General features: G+C 46.4%; 1 protein-coding gene across 1 annotated transcript; it reads right to left on the bottom strand.

Moving 5' to 3' along the window:
• Window positions 1–17,054: 17,054 nt before the first annotated feature.
• On the bottom strand, window positions 17,055–18,335 carry LOC144168708 (uncharacterized). Its single transcript, XM_077697683.1, has 2 exons — window positions 18,060–18,335; window positions 17,055–17,879 (listed from the first exon to the last, which is right to left on the bottom strand). The coding sequence occupies exons 1-2, from the start codon at window positions 18,333–18,335 to the stop codon at window positions 17,055–17,057; spliced, it is 1,101 nt and encodes a 366-aa protein (XP_077553809.1).
• Between the last annotated feature and the right edge of the window lie 396 nt (window positions 18,336–18,731).

Here is an 18,731-nt window from a genome sequence, read left to right as displayed (position 1 = left end):
GCCCGCGGTCGCCTGATAGAGAAGTTTCTTACATCCTCTGGAGCATGCCTTTTCAACAATAAACAGCCTACATATCATAACATAGGACACAATACATACTCTCATCTTGACTTGGCTATTGGTTCCGCAGTTCTCTTTTCATGTCTTGAGTGGGGTGTGGGCATGGACCCATATGGTAATGACCATTTCCCCACTTCATTAACGTATATAGGTATAGGCCCGAGCAGTCCATCTTCCCATAACAGGTTTAATGAATCCAAAGAAAACTGGAGTACATTCACAGAAACATCTAAACTACACCCCACAACCATAAACCACCTACACGTGGAGGAAGCCGCCCAACTCGTCACGGCGCACATCCTCGACGCCGCCGAAAAGTCCATTCCCCAGGCCTCCAGTGGGTCCCGCAGCCCAAGGAGGTCCTGGTGGAACGAGGACTGCAGGCGGGCGCGAGAGGCCCAGAACAAGGCATGGGGTGTCCTTCGCCGGTACCCCAAGTCAGATAACCTCATTTCTTTTAAACGGGCAAAGGCTTTTGGAAAGCGAGTGCGTCGTGAGGCGAAAAGGGAGAGTTGGCGCACCTTCCTCACTTCCATCAACTCATACACTGACACACAAAGTCTGGACACGAATACGAAAACTAAAAGGACAACAGACACACAGACTGCCCCTGGTTAGTACAACAGGGGACACACTGGAAGACCAGGCTAACACACTTGCACAACACTTCGAACACGTGTCCAGTTCAGCAAACTACACAAACACTTTCATGAAATACAAAACATCTGTAGAAAAGAAGTCCCTGCGTGATAACAAGTCGCACACTTCTTACAATTCTCCTTTTTCAATTCATGAGCTGAAGGTTGCTCTGAGCACATGTAAGCCTTCAGCTCCAGGTGCAGACAAAATCACACACACCATGATACAACACCTACACCCAGACACTATTGAAACACCCCTACATCTATACAACAACATATGGCTTTCGGGGCACATTCCTCGCACTTGGAGGGAGGCCATAGTAGTGGCTTTTCTGAAGGAAGGAAAGGACCCTTCCTCTCCTGCTAGCTATCGGCCCATCGCCCTTACAAGCTGCCTTTGCAAGCTCTTCGAGAAGATGATAAAGAGGAGACTTGTGTACTTCCTTGAGTACAACGGTCTTCTCGAGAGCTGCCAGGCAGGCTTTAGGGCGGGGCGATCTACGAACGATCAACTCGTTGCGTTAGACTCGTATATTAAAGATGCCTACCTCCATAAGCAGTACTGTATGACAGTATTCTTTGATCTTGAAAAGGCGTACGACACTGCTTGGCGGTACGGCATCCTCAGCGATTTGAAGTCCTTTGGTATGTCGGGTAACATGTGGAACACGCTTGCCAGTTACCTCTCTGAAAGAACGTTTCGCGTGCGAGTTGGAACTGCACTCTCTAGAGTTCATGTGCAGGAAAACAGTGTTCCGCAAGGTGGAGTTTTGAGTTGCACTTTGTTTATTGTAAAAATGAACTCTCTTCGGAAGGCTCTGCCACCAACCATTTCCTGCTCAATCTATGTAGACGACGTGCAGTTATCCTTTAAGTCTTGTAACCTGTCTATCTGCGAGCGCCAAGTCCAGCTTGGTGTTAACAAGCTAGCTGGCTGGGCAGATAGGAACGGTTTTAAATTTAATCCAGTGAAGTGTACTTGTGTTTTGTTTTCGAAAAGGCGCGGCATTCGGCCGGATCCAGACATCAAACTCAATGGTGTCTCAATTCCAGTCAGAAATAAACACAAGTTTTTAGGTGTAGTCCTTGACGAAAAGCTCTCGTTCATTCCACACATAAAACCACTTAAACATAAATGCTTAAAGGCCATGAATATACTCAAGGTTCTCTGCCGCTCTTCATATGGGACTGACAAACAACTTCTTTTACGTGTTTTTACCAGCCTGATAGGTTCACGGTTAGACTATGGAAGCGTTGTTTATGGGTCAGCAAGTAAGACATCCATCAAAATGCTGGACCCAGTGCTTCATCTGGGGCTGCGGTTGGCATGTGGCGCCTTCCGGACTATCCCGGTCGAAAGCCTCTATGTGGAGGGTAATAAGTGGAACCTACAACATCAGCGAGCATACACAGATCTCCTTTTTGCTTTTAAAATTTCATCTATGCCACACCATCCTTTTAAATCGGCTTTTTATGATACGTCTATGACTGCACTACTCCTAAACCGACCATCGTTCTCTGCGCCCTTCTCTTACAGAGTTAGAGAGGAAGCGTCAGAGCTTTCTGTCTTCTTTTTAGACACCATACAAAGTTCTCAAACAGATGTTATAGCACCATGGCATCTCCGCCCTGTATCATGCGACACATCCTTCACACATGTAGATAAAAACCGAGATCCCACATGTGCAATCCTGCAGCACTTTTTGTATTTGCAGCAGAAGTATCAATTTACTGAATTTTATACGGACGCCTCTAAAACTGCCACCTCTGTGTCCTGCGCGGCGCATGGGCCCGGCCTTAATGTCACTGAAACTCTTAACAGTAATACGAGTATCTTTACGGCAGAGGCTTATGGTGTACTTCTTGTTGTTAATCATATCCTTCAAAGTCACATCCCACAATCCATTATATATACAGACTCCCTCAGTGTCGTGCGGGCGTTGTCGTCAACAAAGTCTTCAAAAAATCACGTTGTAAATCTAATAGTCAAGGGTATTATGTCTGTGTATGTCCACAAATTTGAACTAGTCCTTTGCTAGGTCCCTGGCCACTGTGGTATAGCCGGGAACGAAGCAGCGGATCGAATGGCCGCTGCTGCTACACTCTCGAATACAGTAGACATAACCACATTACCCTACACCGACGTGAAACCACACATCAGACAACAACTTCGCAAAACATGGCAAATACACTGGAGCGAACAAACCGACAACAAGTTACACGTAATAAAACCACACTTGGGACCATACACCACCGACACGCAATAGATACACTGAAGTCGCCTTGGCTAGATTACGGATAGGGCACACTCACGCAACGCACTTGCACCTGCTCACTGGATCTCCAAGACCTCTGTGCAGCAGGTGCGGAGAGGCCCTATCCGTGATCCACATCCTCATAGAATGTAAGGCACTACACGACGCAAACACTTCCCTCAACTACACACACGACATATTCCACCACACCCATCATACTTCTTAGGAGATGATGCCATGTTTTCTGTTCAGCGCACATTTAAGTTCCTATCAGAAGTTCACTTTTTACAACTCATCTCATACCACCCATAGCTTTACCCCTGGTCCTATACACCAGCCACCTTATTTATTTTTTAACCACTCTTGTTCTCCACCCTGGCCCTTTACACCAGCCGTACTCATAGTTTTTAACTGATTTTATTTCGTGTTGTCTCCTCATCAAATAACTTTCTGTTTGGCGCTCTTTGCCCGTGTCGGCCTTGCGCCAATAAAATCAAACCATCATCATCATCATCATCATTCTTTTGAAACCGGGGTTGTCCAGTTTCCCGCATTGTCTGAACTTGCAGCCCGCGCGGCGTACGTGGACCCGTCATGGTGCAACCTTCAACGCTGCTTTGTTAACACGACCCCTTTTTCTCTCTCTCGCTCCCCCCCCCCCCTTTTTTTGTTTGTCCTTGTTGTAACATAGGCGTAGCCCGACTGTATGCACACTCTTCATTTCCGAAACATTTTCCGCTCCTTCTCACAGTTTTCTGCAAACCTATATAAGAAATGTGTTCGAAATGTTTGCGACAGCAAGATTATGTAACTTTACTCTGATGAAGGCAAGTCCCATTGCCGCTACTTAAGTAACCCTTGTTTGTTATTTTTCTTGTTATTTTCACCCACGCATTGTTCTTTCGTTATACTATGCATATATTCATAGTCATCTTTCGTACTGCATTTCATGATGGGGCAATACATATGCTACCCATATCGAACCTCTTCAAATCCTTCAAAATCAGGCACTCCGAAACATTACATTTGCTCCTTATCAGTCTCATTCCCTGCCTGTCTACATTAACCTAGGCGTGCTTCCGGTAAACGACTTATTTATTTTAAATCTGGCTTCATTTATGTATCGCCTTGTCCATAATCACATATCCATTGATGGATTGCCCCGGGAGCATCTCATTAACACAAATAACACCCGATTCTCTGCCCGAAACCATTTTTCGACGCCAAAAGTGCCTACGAACTACAACAAACAGACCGCAAAATTTGCTGCTGTGTCAACTTGGAACAATATACCTGAAGAAATTAAGTCAAGTTATGCATCACATTCTTTTCGTAAATTATTTAAATTTTATCTTCTTAGAGAACTACATATCTAGTAAACTATAAGCGTTTTTGCTTTGTATAATTGATTTTCCAGAATATTTGTGTGCTAATTCTCAATGAAGCGTTATTGCATGGTTCCTGTTCGATATATTGTTTTTTGCTTGTCTTAATTATATTTTAGGATGTTCCAAAACCTGCTCAATGCTTGCTGCGTTTTGTTCTATTATACTTACGTTATGTAACGAGGTCCCCCCGACAGTTCTCAACTTCGGGACCTCCTTTGTCACTGCACTCGCTTATGTTATGCAAAAAAGTGAAATAAACTTGAACTTGAACTTGCTGTGTATCCGACTATTTACTTATACTATTTCTGCGCGCTTTGTGAGTTTATCTTTCTCTAGATTTTATATATATATATATATATATATATATATATATATATATATATATATATATATATATATATATATATATATATATATATATATATATATATATATATATATATATATTTATAGAACTCATCGGCTACAATAACTATTTTATGCTTATTTGTAATTACATTGCCTTGGTTTAAGTGCATGCATCTGATTTTTTCTCGTGCCTAGACGCCTCTTCCCTGCTTTCTGGCTGCATCCGTTCTTTACAGCATGCTCAAGCATCTCCATGTTATAATTCCGGATGTCAGCTGTCTTACGCTTTTTGATTAACTTCGAAAGCTCCGCTAGTTACATTCTGTTAGCTGGGGTGGAGACTGATATGCTTTGCCGTTTCCTAATCAAATCTTTTGTCTCCTGGGAAAGTTTACCAGTATCCTGGCTAGCGGTATTACCTCTTACTTCTATTGCCCACTCCGTGATAATGCGTGCAAGATTGTCGCTCGCTGTCTGTGTCGGAACCTCTGCTTCCTTGGTTGGAGCTGAACATAGATTCTGCAGCGAGATCCTGAATCCTTCAACTTTCCGTCTCCAGTTTTAACTCCCCTTCTAGAGATGATGGTATCGCCTTCATAGCCCTACCCGATCTGCAGACGCCATGGTTAAGTTCGGGCTCCGCATGTAATTAATGAAGGCCGCCGGTGGCTCATGCATTGGCGTCGCCTCCGCTGGTAGCTACCATCCTGTGTCCCTTTCATTTAGCCGCATGGACGCCAAGTTCGGACCCGCGGAGAGTGTGTTTTGTGCCCGTCCTTTTGTGTGTCAAAAGACGGGGGCGATTAGCCTGAGTACCTCTGTCGCGTCGGAGGTGGCTGGGTCATTCGGCATGGCAAGCTGACGAGAAGCTGAATGACGATGTGTCTCGTAGTGTCGGAAAGGCGCGCGGTGTAAGTTTTTGAGCATCTGCGAAGCCGGCGCCGGGCGCGCTCTTCGTTGACGGGTCGTTCGCCTTGAAGACGATCGCTTGGGCCTGAAGCGCCTCTTCCCGGGGACAGACGGCAAACACACAGAACATCCCCCTCTCCAAACACACAGAAACATCCCCCTCGCGAGGGGCACGATCAAATGCAGAGCTAACAGGGCATCTGTTGGGGCTAGTTGGTTATGCATAGCTTGAATGGAAAGCGCTTAAACTTTGACTGGTAAACAAGGACGAGAAAAACTACAACACAGGACGAAGCGCAAACTAACAACTGATTTATTTACGTGGATGAACATATATATACACACGTGCTTGTGTGAAAAGGAGACACAAAAAACAAAAAGATACAAAAAAGTTTGAACGTGTGTGATTACAACTGCACACTGTGTACAAGGAGCGCGTGCTCAGTTCTTAGCGCCACAAGAAGTATATTTCTCTTTTTGATAATGTGATAGATGGTGCGCTGACGTAATCCCCTTCTTTACCAGAAACCATGCTGTATGTTTCCCATATCTCGCGCTGCATCTTGTTTCTGGACCTAAGGAGCACTGACGTTTTATCGTACTCAGGCGTGCATCCAGACCTTCTACAATGCTGTGCCAAGTTGCTCGGCGCATTTATCAACGAGCACGCGTACTTGTGCTCCCGGAGCCGTTCATTGAGACATGCGCGTTGTCTTTTCAGCGCCCAACAAATTAAGGGGCCTTTGTAGGAAAGTCAACAGGGAGGGACATGACGGCACTACCGAACCGAGCTGTGGTGTTAAGCACGAGCAGAAGTTTGTGAAATGTGAACAAGGTGTTGTGTACAAGATTCCGCTTAATGGTGGCAAGTCATACATCGGCCAGACTGGTCGCTGTCTCAATGAACGGCTCCGGGAGCACAAGTACGCGTGCTCGTTGATAAATGCGCCGAGCAACTTGGCACAGCATTGTAGAAGGTATGGATGCACGCCTGAGTACGATAAAAGGTCAGTGCTCTTTAGGTCCAGAAACAAGATGCAGCGCGAGATATGGGAAACATACAGCATGGTTTCTGGTAAAGAAGGGGATTACGTCAGCGCACTATCTAGCACATTATCAAAAAGAGAAATATACTTCTTGTCGCGCTAAGAACTGAGCACGCGCTCCTTGTACACAGTGTGCAGTTGTAATCACACACGTTCAAACTTTTTTGTATCTTTTTGTTTTTTGTGTCTCCTTTTCACACAAGCACGTGTGTATATATATGTTCATCCACGTAAATAAATCAGTTGTTAGTTTGCGCTTCGTCCTGTGTTGTAGTTTTTCTCGTCCTTGTTTACCAGTCAAAGTTTAAGCGCTTTCCATTCAAAAAAATGCAGAGCGTTTCCGGGCGCGCACGACGTTAAGTAGTTTGCGTTACGTTAATGTTCTTGCACTTGTGGCAACTGCTGACGAAAGAGCGCTCGTCAGCAGTAATTTGATCGAGTCAACGATATAAGGCGCGTCCGTAGCGCCCCATTTTGTGTCGGCTTTGTGGCGCAGTGGGTAGAGCACAATGTACATTGCGTTCCGCCCGCAGGGTCGAGGGATCGAAACCTGGCGCCGGATAGTATTTTTTTTATATAGTAGGGAGGGGTGCGGTGCGGACTACGGACGTCAACGCGGGTGACATCGTGAGTTACTGAAATGCTCTGCATTTAAAACACCCGTGTGTACGAGATTTCGGCGCTCGTTAAAGATCCCCAGGTGATCAAAATTAATCCCGAGCCCTTCATTACGACGCGCCTCATCGTCTGCGCTGCGTCGGTGCGTTAAACCCTACAATCAATAAATCAGTCAATCAATCATCACTTTTCGCGTAACCAACGCTATCGCGGAACAACTGACCATCGAATCACTCGCACACGCCTTGAACGGAAACATAAGGTCACGTCGCAGCCCGCGGCCTGCCTGGCCGCCATGAAGGAAGGCATGGAGGAGAAGAGGGGTGAACTGATCATCTAGGGGCCGTGCGCGCAACGTCGCCTTGGCAACAGACGCATGGCCACAGATATGGCGGCGCACTAGCATGGTTGCCTGCATGCATCCTGATTCGCTGCTGCGTGGCGAGATACGACCCAGCCAGTTTCAAGCAGAAAAAGAACGAGTTGGTTTATTCCGAGGAAGTATTTAAAGATGCGAAGGGAAAGGGCAAACAGCCGAGATATTCACAGAGCATGCGCGATGATAAGTTCACACACCGCAAGTGTCGTGATCAGTCAAGATTACACTGCCGATACATCTTCCTTTCTTTGCAGGAATAAAAAAACAATGTAGCATGGTAATGCAACACTCAGTTCGACACACTGCGACATGCGCCTTGAACAAAGTTGTTGCCGTAGGTTAGCCGTTCCGGGGGTCTTCTGCTACGGGTCGACCTCCTCAACCCTTGGGTAGAGGTAGTCGTACTGCTTGCGGGTGGGTGACCTTGAACTTCTGCCTCACCGTCCGATTCTTCATCTGAAGCGCTGTCTTCAGAGTTGTTGAAGGATTCTCCGGTGGCTAGCAGGTGTTGGCGGTTGCGTCGTACAACGTTGCCCCTTTCTGTGATAACTAAGTACGACCTGGGCCGCATCCTGTTGAACACCTTTGCCTTCATTGCCCACGTGTCCCCTTGAACACGGACCACCTGTCCTTCATGCAAGGACGGAAGGAGTCTTCGCGCCGGCAAAGTCTGCCGATGCTTGTTGACAAACTGGCGTGCCGTTTCGTTGAAGTCTGGTATTGGCGTCCTCAGTCGTCGTCCTTGGAGCAGCTCAAATGGTGACTGGCCATCTTCAAGAGGGCTAGCTCTGTAATTGAGCAAACCGAGCCTAAAATCATTCTTTCCTTCCGACATTTTTTTAGGATCCTTTAAACGACTTGCACACCTTTTTCTGCCAACCCATTCGAGCGGGGAAATCTAGGGCTGGAAATCGTGTGCTTGAAGTCATAATTTTTTGCGAAGTTCGTAAATTCTCGGCTGCTGAATTGGGGCCCTCCATCTGTGCATATCTCGATGGGAATGCCATACCTCGCGATCATCGCACCTAATTTCGAAACGACATTGGCAGAGGATGTGTCGCGCAGCAATTCTACTTCCGGGAAATTGGACAAGGCTGCGTATGCGCAAAGGTACGAGCTGCCAGCATATTCAAACATGTCAACCCCGACTCTGTACCATGCGTGCTCGGGCACAGATCGCATCAGGACGGGTTCACTTGGTTGTTTGTAAGCATACTGTCTGCAGTGCGCACTTGTTCACGAGAGAATCAATGTCTGCGTTCTATCCTGACCAAAAGACGACCAGTCGAGCTCGTGATTTGCACTTGTTAAGCCCCATGTGCCCGTCATGTATTATCTGCAGTATCTCCGGCCGCATAGTTGTTGGTATGCCAACCTTGCTACCTTTGAACACCACTCCGTTTATCTCAGTCAGTTCATCTGAGAAGGGCCTAAGCGGTCCTTCTAACGGCCTATTATTCCTTAATTCTTCGATGACAAACTTAAGATAAGTATCAGTGCGCGTTTCCTGCGTCAACCGCGCTAGATTCGCCTCGCTGACGAGCGATGCAACGACTCTTACAGCGTGGACTTCCACGTCCTCGTTGTCTTCGTCCTTGTGAGGTCTGCTGACTGGAGCCCTTGACAGCATATCCGCCAGCACCAGCTGTTTCCCTGGGATAAACTGGAGATGAAAATCGTATTTCAACAGCCGAAGGAAAAAACGCTGCAGCCTGGGCGGCATTTCGCCAATGGCTTTTTGCGATATTGCTATCAATGGGCGGTGATCGGTTTCCAGGGTAATTTTTGGTAATTTTACGCCCGTACGCAAAATGATAGAACTTTTCGCAGCCAAATACTATCGCCATCGCTTCCTTATTAATTTGAGAGTACCTTTTCTGGGTATCCGTCAGTACTCGCGAGGCATAGGCAACCGGTTTCCATGTTTCCCCGTACCGCTGCAGGAGAGCCGACCCTATGCCGTTTTGGGAAGTGTCCGATGCAATCTTGGTCTCTTTTCTGGGATCAAAAATGGCCAACACAGGCTGCCTGCTGAGGCACTTGCGCAGATCATCCCATTCCCTGGCATGATTCTCGCTCCATTCGAAGAAGGAGCGAGATAAAGAATGCTTCTTTATCAGCTGCCGCATCAGTTCCGTTTTCTCAGCCAGCCCTGGCAAAACCTTTCCAAAGTAATTAGCGACGCCCAACATTCGCTGCACCCCTAGTTTGTCTGAGGGGGATGGAATGTCAAGCACAGAGCTCACCGCAGCAGGGCTTGGCTGTATGCCATTGTCCGAGATTACGTCGCCTAAAAAGGATATCTCCGTTACTCCTATTTCGCACTTCGCCGCATTGAACATGAGCCCCGCATCGCGTGCTGCCACCAGGACAGCTCTCAGCCTCTCATCATGTTCTGCTCTTGTGGGTGCCCATATCAGAATAGCATCTACATAGACACGGACTCCAGGTATCACGTAAAAAATCTGGCTCATGGCCTTTTGAAAGACCTCCGACGCAGACGAGATCCCGAACGGCAGTCTCAGAAACCGATACCGCCCGAAAGGAGTCGTGAATGTACATATTCTGGCAGACTCGTCGTCGAGTGGTATTTGGTGAAAGCCTGATTTAGCATCAAGGCGCGAAAAAAAATTCGCACCCGCGATTTCTGCCTCGATGTCTTCTCGTCGCGGCATCTCGTAGTGTTCACGCTTTAAACACTCATTGATTTTCCTGGGGTCCATGCATATTCTGAGCTCGCCATTCTTTTTCCGTACAATCACCAAAGGACTCACCCAGTCTGTTGGCTCCTCTGTTCGGGCGATGATGCCTGCATTCGTCATTCGGTCGAGTTCCAGTCAGAGTGGCTTTTGCAAGACGAGAGGCACTCGCCGGACAGTCTGAACGACAGGTACGGCGCCGTCCTTTAGTACTATCCTATATGGACGTCGAAGGCACCCCGTGCCAGCAAAAACTTGGGGGAACTCCTTCAGCACTTGCTCGGTAGTGCTTGTCGTTACGGCGTGGACCGACCGTTTGAAGAGTCCCAGTGTCTCACTGGCGCGAAGTCCTAGAATGGCCTGGAGTCCCTTCTTTACCACGAAAAAATCGATCTCTGCTGACTTGTCGCCTATGGTGGCCGTTGTTGTTAGCAGTCTGAGATGCTTGATGATCCCGCCGTCGTACGAGCGTAGCACAGAGCTGCTAGCCCTCACTTGCATGCTTGGTTGCAGGCGCTGATACATGCAGTATGGCAGAAGGTTCACTTGAGCTCCCGTGTCCACTTTGAGCTCGAGCATTTTGTTCCCTACTTGTGTTTTGACCACCCAGTCACGTTCGTGCATGACCCTCTTGGCAGAGACGTCGAGGATGTCAAAATCTTCACTGTCTTTGACTTCTGTGACTTGCGTGTTGCTCTTGCAGCGAGTCGCGAAATGATTTCCACCGCCGCATCGCCGACAGGTCAGTCCAAACGCTGGGCAGCTTCGTGCTGCGTGCCTCCGCCCACACCTACGACACTTGAACCTTGTGGACGCCTCGGAGTCTCTTGACGTCGCGACGTCGACGTTGCTGTCTTGCGTTCCGTCTTCATGTGTCGCGCCAGGTTCGGAAATCTTGACGTTCTCGTTTCCAGAGCTCATTTTGGGCGGCCGATAGCTCAGCTGCCTTGCACACAAGCTCCGCTTTCGCCAGAGTCAGGTTGTTGTCGCGTAGAAGCTTGTCCCGAACTTTTCCGCTGTTTGTTCCGAAAACAATTTGGTCACGTATCATGGAGTTCATCAATATGCCGAAATTGCATGAATGTGCGAGCTTCCGCAAATTTCTTAGGAATTGCTCCGATGGCTCAACTGGTGCCTGCATTCGCTGGCGAAACAGGTAGTGCTCGTGCACCTCGTTCAGCTGAGATGCGCAGTACTCGTCGAATTTCCTGATGACGGTGTCATGATCCTGCCGGTCCTCGCCTGCGTTGAAGACGAAATTGTTGTAGACTTCTTAACCGTCGTCACCGGCCACGCTTAGTAGCAGAGCGGTCTTCGTGGGTCCTGCGAGCAACTTCTCTTGCGGCGCTGTTGCGAGTAGAAACAGTTCGAACTTCTGTTTGAAGAGGCGCCAGTTTTTTTCCAATGTCGCCGGCCAGCTGCAAGTGCTCCGGAGGCTTCAGGAATTCCATGTCGATTCTTCCGATGCGTAGGCTGCTGGTATCACATGAACACTTCTGACACCATATTTCGCTGCTGCGTGGCGAGATACGACCGAGCCAGTTTCAAGCAGAAAAAGAACAAGTTGGTTTATTCCGAGGTAGTATTCGAAGATGCGAAGGGAAAGGGCAAACAGCCGAGATATTCACAGAGCATGCGCGATGGTAAGTTCACACACCGCAAGTCTCGTGATCAGTCAAGATTACACTGCCGATACACATCCCACGCCATTGAATACCGGCTATACGGTGTACTCCGCCGTACGCGAAGAATGAGCGCACACGATGTCTTTGCGCTGTTCGTACTGCGCATACGCCGTACGATACGCTGATTTTGCATTTAGTGGATGAAAAACGAACAAACGCTATTTCAGCGAAATAGCGTGCGCACGCTAGTCGGCTTGCGGGTCTTTTCCAACATGGCAGCAAGAAGCGCGAACGCCTTCCACAGTTCCGCTCTTCTGTGGCCAGTAATTTCCCACGTGATGCTCGAAGTTATTTGTTCCTGTGTTTTAGGGGCGAAGTACCTTAGGGGCGGGGGGTGTTGGCGTCTCCTGTCGTCGTCGTCTCCTGTAGTCACGGTAAATCAAGTTGTCAAACCATGATAAAAAACAAGTGTGTAATTAATAAATCAGATTCAAAATAAACTAACATAATTCAAACTGATTTAAAACCCGGAATAATCAGGATTTAATTGCATTATTAACAGAAATTTGTTAAATTCAGTCTCGCCATTGGTTTCAAACGGAAGCTTTTTTCCCTGCAAAGCGTACTTCTTAACATGCTGCGGCGCGTGACACGAAGACAACTTACGGCCAGTCTGTGCCATTTGATTGCCTAAATCCGATTCAACGGAAAAGTGGCCTCCACCACTTAAGCAAGCGCTCGACTGCTCTTCCCGCCGTCGCTTCTCCGGCACCCAGTCAGCGCGCGCCGCGGGGCGAGACAGAGGCAAAAGCGCGTGTTGGCACCAGAAACGCTTTTTTCTGCGATTTTTTCTCCAATAGCAGCGATATAATGCGTCTCAATAATTCAAAGAAAGAAGTTCAATTTTGGAATAGCCAAGATAAGGCTGTCCTTATTTAAGTTGCATAGAAGTAGGCTCGTGTTTCGTTCGATTGTTTTCGCTTCCGTTCTAAAGCTCATTGGGGTGTGTGACATTCTTGCCTATTCAGAAGCGCTTTTGCAGTTTCTTCGTTCACGTTTGAACTAAAGAAACGGAATTCGCTGTAGCGCGCTCACCTCACCGGGGGCAACCATTTTAAAATTCCGCACGGTTGCACGAGCTACCATGACCATTGAGTTTCTCAATATACGCACTAGAGAGAAATATGGCGCTAGCGTATAAGCGACACACATCAAGGCCGTCTGTGTCGTCGTGGGCAGCCATTATGCCGTGCGCTCGCCTTAGTTTCATCAGTGGCTTGGATTTAAACATTTTAGTGGCCGTATATTAGAGCATAGTGCTAAAAAAACGCAAAGAATGGTGTGTTATGTAAGTGGGAAATAAAACAGGGACTTTTAAAGCTAAGGTAATAGGAAGTAAAGCATTTTTTTCCGGAACGGTTTTGCCGACTATTCTGCAGACGAAGCTGGCAGTTAACAACAATGTTAATATTTTGGCGGAACTTATTACACCCTTATTATTGCCCTTATTATAACACTTAATATTACAACTTATTACACCATTATTTCCAATAACAGGTTGTCTGAAGAGCTTGGACATATTTTCGAGCGTGCCTATAAAAACATTGAGTTTCTTATTAAGTATACTAGACAGGAAACTGCGCCTGGTGAGCCATGTGGTCGTGGGCGTTCATGAGAAGACCCCTTTTTTGGCTTGGGCTTGGCATGACAATTGGATTTTTAAGCGGTTTTGTGGATTTGTTTTCGTCACTATGCCTTAACACGTTTACGAGCTACAAGGAAGCCAAAATCCTGCCTGTTCTGGACATTCTCCCGGTACTAAGGTACTCCGCACCTAAAAAAGCATGCCGCCTAACTTCTGACGGCACTGAAATGTTTTGCGTTCGTGGTGCAATGACTAGGGAATTGAACAATGAGCTGGCTATCAAGGGCACGCCTTTGTTTGAGGCAATCATGGCCGAGTCACTTCGCGCATTGAGTGCTTGCAAAAAACAATAATTATACCACCACAATTTGTCTCCAATGATATTGTGATGAAGACCCTGGCACATAGACTCATGGTCTTTCATGCGGGGAGCATGTGGCTGAACTACATCTTCCTCGGAACAATATTTATTTATTTATTTATTTATACATATTGCAGCCCCATTGGGCTATCGCAGGAGTCGGTTGGTACATAGAATGCAAAACACTTTTCTGCACAGAATAACACATATAAAAACACAACACATTTAAATTTACTTATTCATAAAGTTTAGACATAATAGATAAGTACAGCAAGACATTGAAATTATGCAAAACTGACATAACACAATCAATTTAAATTCTGCATAACTTTTTTCCAAAGGCAATGACCTAATTTCGCCTGGTAGTAGGTTCCATTTTTCAATTGTTCGCGGGAAGAAGCTGTCCTTAAATAGATTAGTTCGTGGAGAAAAAGTTGCAAGGTTGAGTTTGTGGCTATTTCTGGTAGATTTAGGTTCATCGGGAGACAAATAGCTAGCTATTCTGTTGTGAGTAGCGCGGAGTAATCGTAAGAATATGTAAAAGTTTAAGACATTAACATTCACGGCGCTCGGACAGGGGTTGTAATTCTAGTGTTGCAAGGTGGGATGACGGCGAAAAGCTCCAATCGAAACGGCGGAAAATAAAACAAATGCATTTTTGCTGAACAGATTCAAGTGTGTTAATTTCAGATACTTTATAAGGGTTCCAGATGGTACAGGCGTATTCTAAGATGGGTCGGATAAGCGTTTTATATGTTAGCAGTTTTGTTTCGAGTGGAGCTTCCCGCAATGTACGGTTTAGGTAGCCTAACTTTTTTAGAGCTTTGTTGCATGTATAATCAATGTGCCGTGACCAAGACAATGTAGGTGTGAAGATGGCGCCCAGGTACTTATATTCGTCCACCCGCTGCTGGGAAGAGCTGTTGAAAGAATAATTAAACAAAGAAACGGAACTGCGTGTACTGAAAGATAAAGTGACTGTTTTTGTAAAGTTAATATTCATTTGCCACGTCTGGCACCACCTGCAAAATTGAGCAAAAGAATCATTTAGCAAAATATGATCATCATTCGTGTTAATTACATTGTACAACACGCAATCGTCAGCATAGAGGCGGATGTTTGCGGATATATAATTAGGCAGATCATTTATGTACAATAAGAACAAAAGTGGCCCAGGACCGAACCCTGGGGAACTCCGGATGACAAATGTACTACCGACGAATTTGTGGAGTTAAACGAAACATACTGGGAGCGATCATGTAAAAAGCTAGCAATTCAATCAACTAAGGCCGAGTTGTTAAGTATAACGCGACGTTTATGAAGTAGTGTTGAATGGGTAACCGTGTCGAAAGCTTTAGATAAGTCTATAAAAATTGCGTCAATTTGATTTCCTTTGTCAAGAGCGTGGGCAATGTCGTGGGAAAATTCAACAAGCAGAGGTATTGTACTAAAGCCGCGACGAAAACCATGCTGGACGTTACACAAAATGTTATTGCATTCAAGAAACTCCATAATATGACTGAAGACTATATGTTCGAGTCGTTTACATGATTGAGACGTTAATGAAATCGGACGACAGTTCAATGCTGACTGCTTGTTGCCGGATTTAAACATGGGAAATATTTTAGCCAATTTCCATGCTAACGGGACAGTCGCAGTAGATAAAGATTTTTTAAAAATTACAGTTAAATACCGGCTCGTCCAGACACAATATCTAACCAGAAAAGCATTGTTAATTCCATCAGGACCGCAGGATTTCTTATTGTCCAGGTGCAAAATTAAATTTAGAACCCCATCGACAGACACGGTTATATCGCCAATTGCGTAATACGACTCATGTGGGAAATCGGGTATTTCGAAGTTGTCTGTTATGAAGACTGACTGGAAGTACTCATTGAAGGCAGTGGCGATAGTTATAGGGTCACTAGACGTGACATTGTTAACTAGGATAGTATTAGTAGAGGCTGAAGAGGGTATAATTGAACTCCAAAACTGCCTAGGGTTAGTTTTCAGTAAACCTTGTAATGTAACCTTAAAGTAAAAATCTTTAGAGGAATTCATTTTGAGGCGGAGCTCTTCTTTAGCTTCGTTAAATTCGGCGTTTTTAAGGGGATCACCTTTTCGTTTCGCACGCCTTAACCTCGCAACCCGACGCGACAGGTGAAGTATATCACCCGAGATCCAAGGGAGGCGAGGATTTTTCCTTTTTGTTTTGAGGGGCACAAAGCGCTGTAGACAGGTTGCAACAATATTTTCGAACGAAGCCACCAAGAAATTCACATCATTCGATAAACTAGGGTGTTCGAAATTGTCAAAAGAATCGCTAAATAATCGATAATGGAGGAGTCATCGGCGCGTGAAAAATCAGGAAATGTAGAGTAAACAAAGCAATTGTTGTGAACCGTAACGGGTATGGAAAGAAGAACAGCCATGTGATCGGAAATGCCATCAGTAACCTCGCATTCATAGCCGTTATCTAATAGATGGGGACTAACAAATACTAAATCCATAACTGCGGCACCTCTAGTGTTGGCTTCGACAATTTGTTTCAAACCAAAGGATAATAAAAAATCTAAAAAAACTTTGCTTATTTCCACGTCATAACCGGTGCGAGATAAAGAAGGCCACAGAATACCGGGAGCGTTGAAATCGCCGAGACAGATCAAACTTGAAGACCAGATACGCTTGTGCATGAACGAAGTTAAGGCGAGTAACTGAGCTAGGTTCGGTGACGGCGGACGATAGATAACACCGAAGGTAATGGAAAAGTTCCCCAAAAAGACCTTGCACCAAACGGATTCGGTGTCAGGCGGGCTGGGGAGTGCTGAAAATTGAAGGTCAGACCGCAAAAATAACGCAACACCTCCCCCTCTCCTATGTCGCCGATCAGTTCTAAGAACAGTGAAACCTGGTGGTGTTACCTCGCTGTCGTAAACGTTATCGTGTAACCATGACTCAGTCACGCCAACAATATGGGGTGAATGGGTGGTGACCAGTGAAAGAAAATTTGGGAATTTATTAACTAAGCTTCGGGCATTAACATTAAGGACGCGCAATGGCTCTTGTATGATACTTGGGCGTCAGGGGGTTACAGTAGCAGCGTTGGACGCGGCTTTTGGAGGGCGAGAAGGAACCCTGACGAGGGTGTTAGTATTATCGTCCCAGTTGTACCGAACTTTATCAATAAACGCGTGGTCGAAGCTTAAGTGAGCCATCGAGCCATTATCACGGAAGGGCTTAGCTGCCTCCCATATTTTTTTCCGGATTGAACGTATGTGTTTAGAAAAGCCTTCTGAAATGCGAAAGTCAGAATCTTTAAGCTTGTGGCCATTTTTTAGGACGTTTGTTTTTTCGCGGTAGTCAAGAAGTTTCATTATAACCGGGCGCGGGCGATCAGCATGCTTCCGGCCAATCCTGTGGCACCTTTCAATACTCGGACAATCGATTTCAAGCTCTTTCCCGAACCACGCGGAAATGTTAGACACCAGAATGTCGTGGGTTTCATCAGGCGCCTCAGGAAAGCCGTGCAACAGCAAGTTATTACGGCGGGAACAATTTCCTAACTCATCATTGCTCAAAGAGAGTTGGTCGATTTTGATTTTTAGTTGATGAAGCTCACTTTCAACATTGCCGTTGAGCGTGGCAGATGTAAGGGCGGCAGGAACCGACTCCAGTGCGGAGACGCGTGCCTCTAGGGCGTCAAACCGGGAGTTGATCATTTGATTAAAGTTCTTGATTTCTGTTATTTCCTGCGATATGCGTTTCTGCCCCTTAATTAATTCCGCAAGCATCTGAGGTACGGCCGACAGGTCAACAGCATTGGCTTCTGGGGCCACGGTTTCCTCAGCCGTAGAAAAGTTTCGCAAACGAGTATCAGAGGCCGGAACGTCCTTTCCCTTGTGTTGCTTATTGGGCCCAGGGTTAAGTTCAACATCGCCACACAAAAGAAGGCTCCTGACGCAGTAAATTACGGCACAGCATAAATTTACACAATCATGAGAACAGGTGCGATCGTGTGGGCAAGAAAACAGCAGCAGAAAACGATTATCGGAGCGAATGCATTTCGCATTGTTCAGGTAACCTACCTGCGCAAAAAGCAGAAAGCGGTTGAGCTTCACGCTAGCGCTGCTGTGTTCTTGCCCACTTAAGAAGGCAGCCGTCGAGGACGCTTTTATAAGCTCTGCTGGGGCAGTCACCATGCCGAAGTCAGCGATGATTGGAGGGGCCAGAGTGACGTCACGGAAGACAGGGGCGCGCAGACCATCAGCTGACGGGGCGATGAACAGGCCAGGACTTTCTACAGTGAAGTAGATAGGGTCGTCCAGGCCCGTGCAAGCCAAATTTTCCACGTGCAGAAGCATTGTCGGAGAACGGCTGACGAACACATTGGCATCGCAGCGAAGATAGCGGGACGGGCCGGGCACGGGAACGGCACAGCAGGCAAAAAAATCGCGCCAATCCACCCCGTGAATGTGGTTGGAAAGCAAAGCTGTAAACGGCACCCATAACGATTGCCCATGCGACATCACTTAAATTCACTCACATCGCTCTACAAATAGCGAAATCAGAGAGAAGTGAAATGCACTTAACCCCATATTTATTACTTCAAAAAGATATTCTTGTTAAGGTTAAATCAATGCATGAAGCATGAACGGTGTTTGGTTGAGTTGTATTGGTGTAGCACCAGAGTGGAAACTTTTTTATATAAAATTAAAGTAAGCTCAAACCCGGTGTTAGACGATCTGTCTTCTCCGTCT

Source organism: Haemaphysalis longicornis, unplaced genomic scaffold (assembly GCF_048455015.1).
Source record: "Haemaphysalis longicornis isolate Haplotype H1 unplaced genomic scaffold, Haemaphysalis longicornis Haplotype H1 scaffold_1, whole genome shotgun sequence".
NCBI lineage: Eukaryota > Metazoa > Arthropoda > Arachnida > Ixodida > Ixodidae > Haemaphysalis > Haemaphysalis longicornis.
The sequence above is the reverse complement of the archived record's forward strand: the minus strand, read 5'-3'. Positions and strand labels throughout refer to the sequence as shown.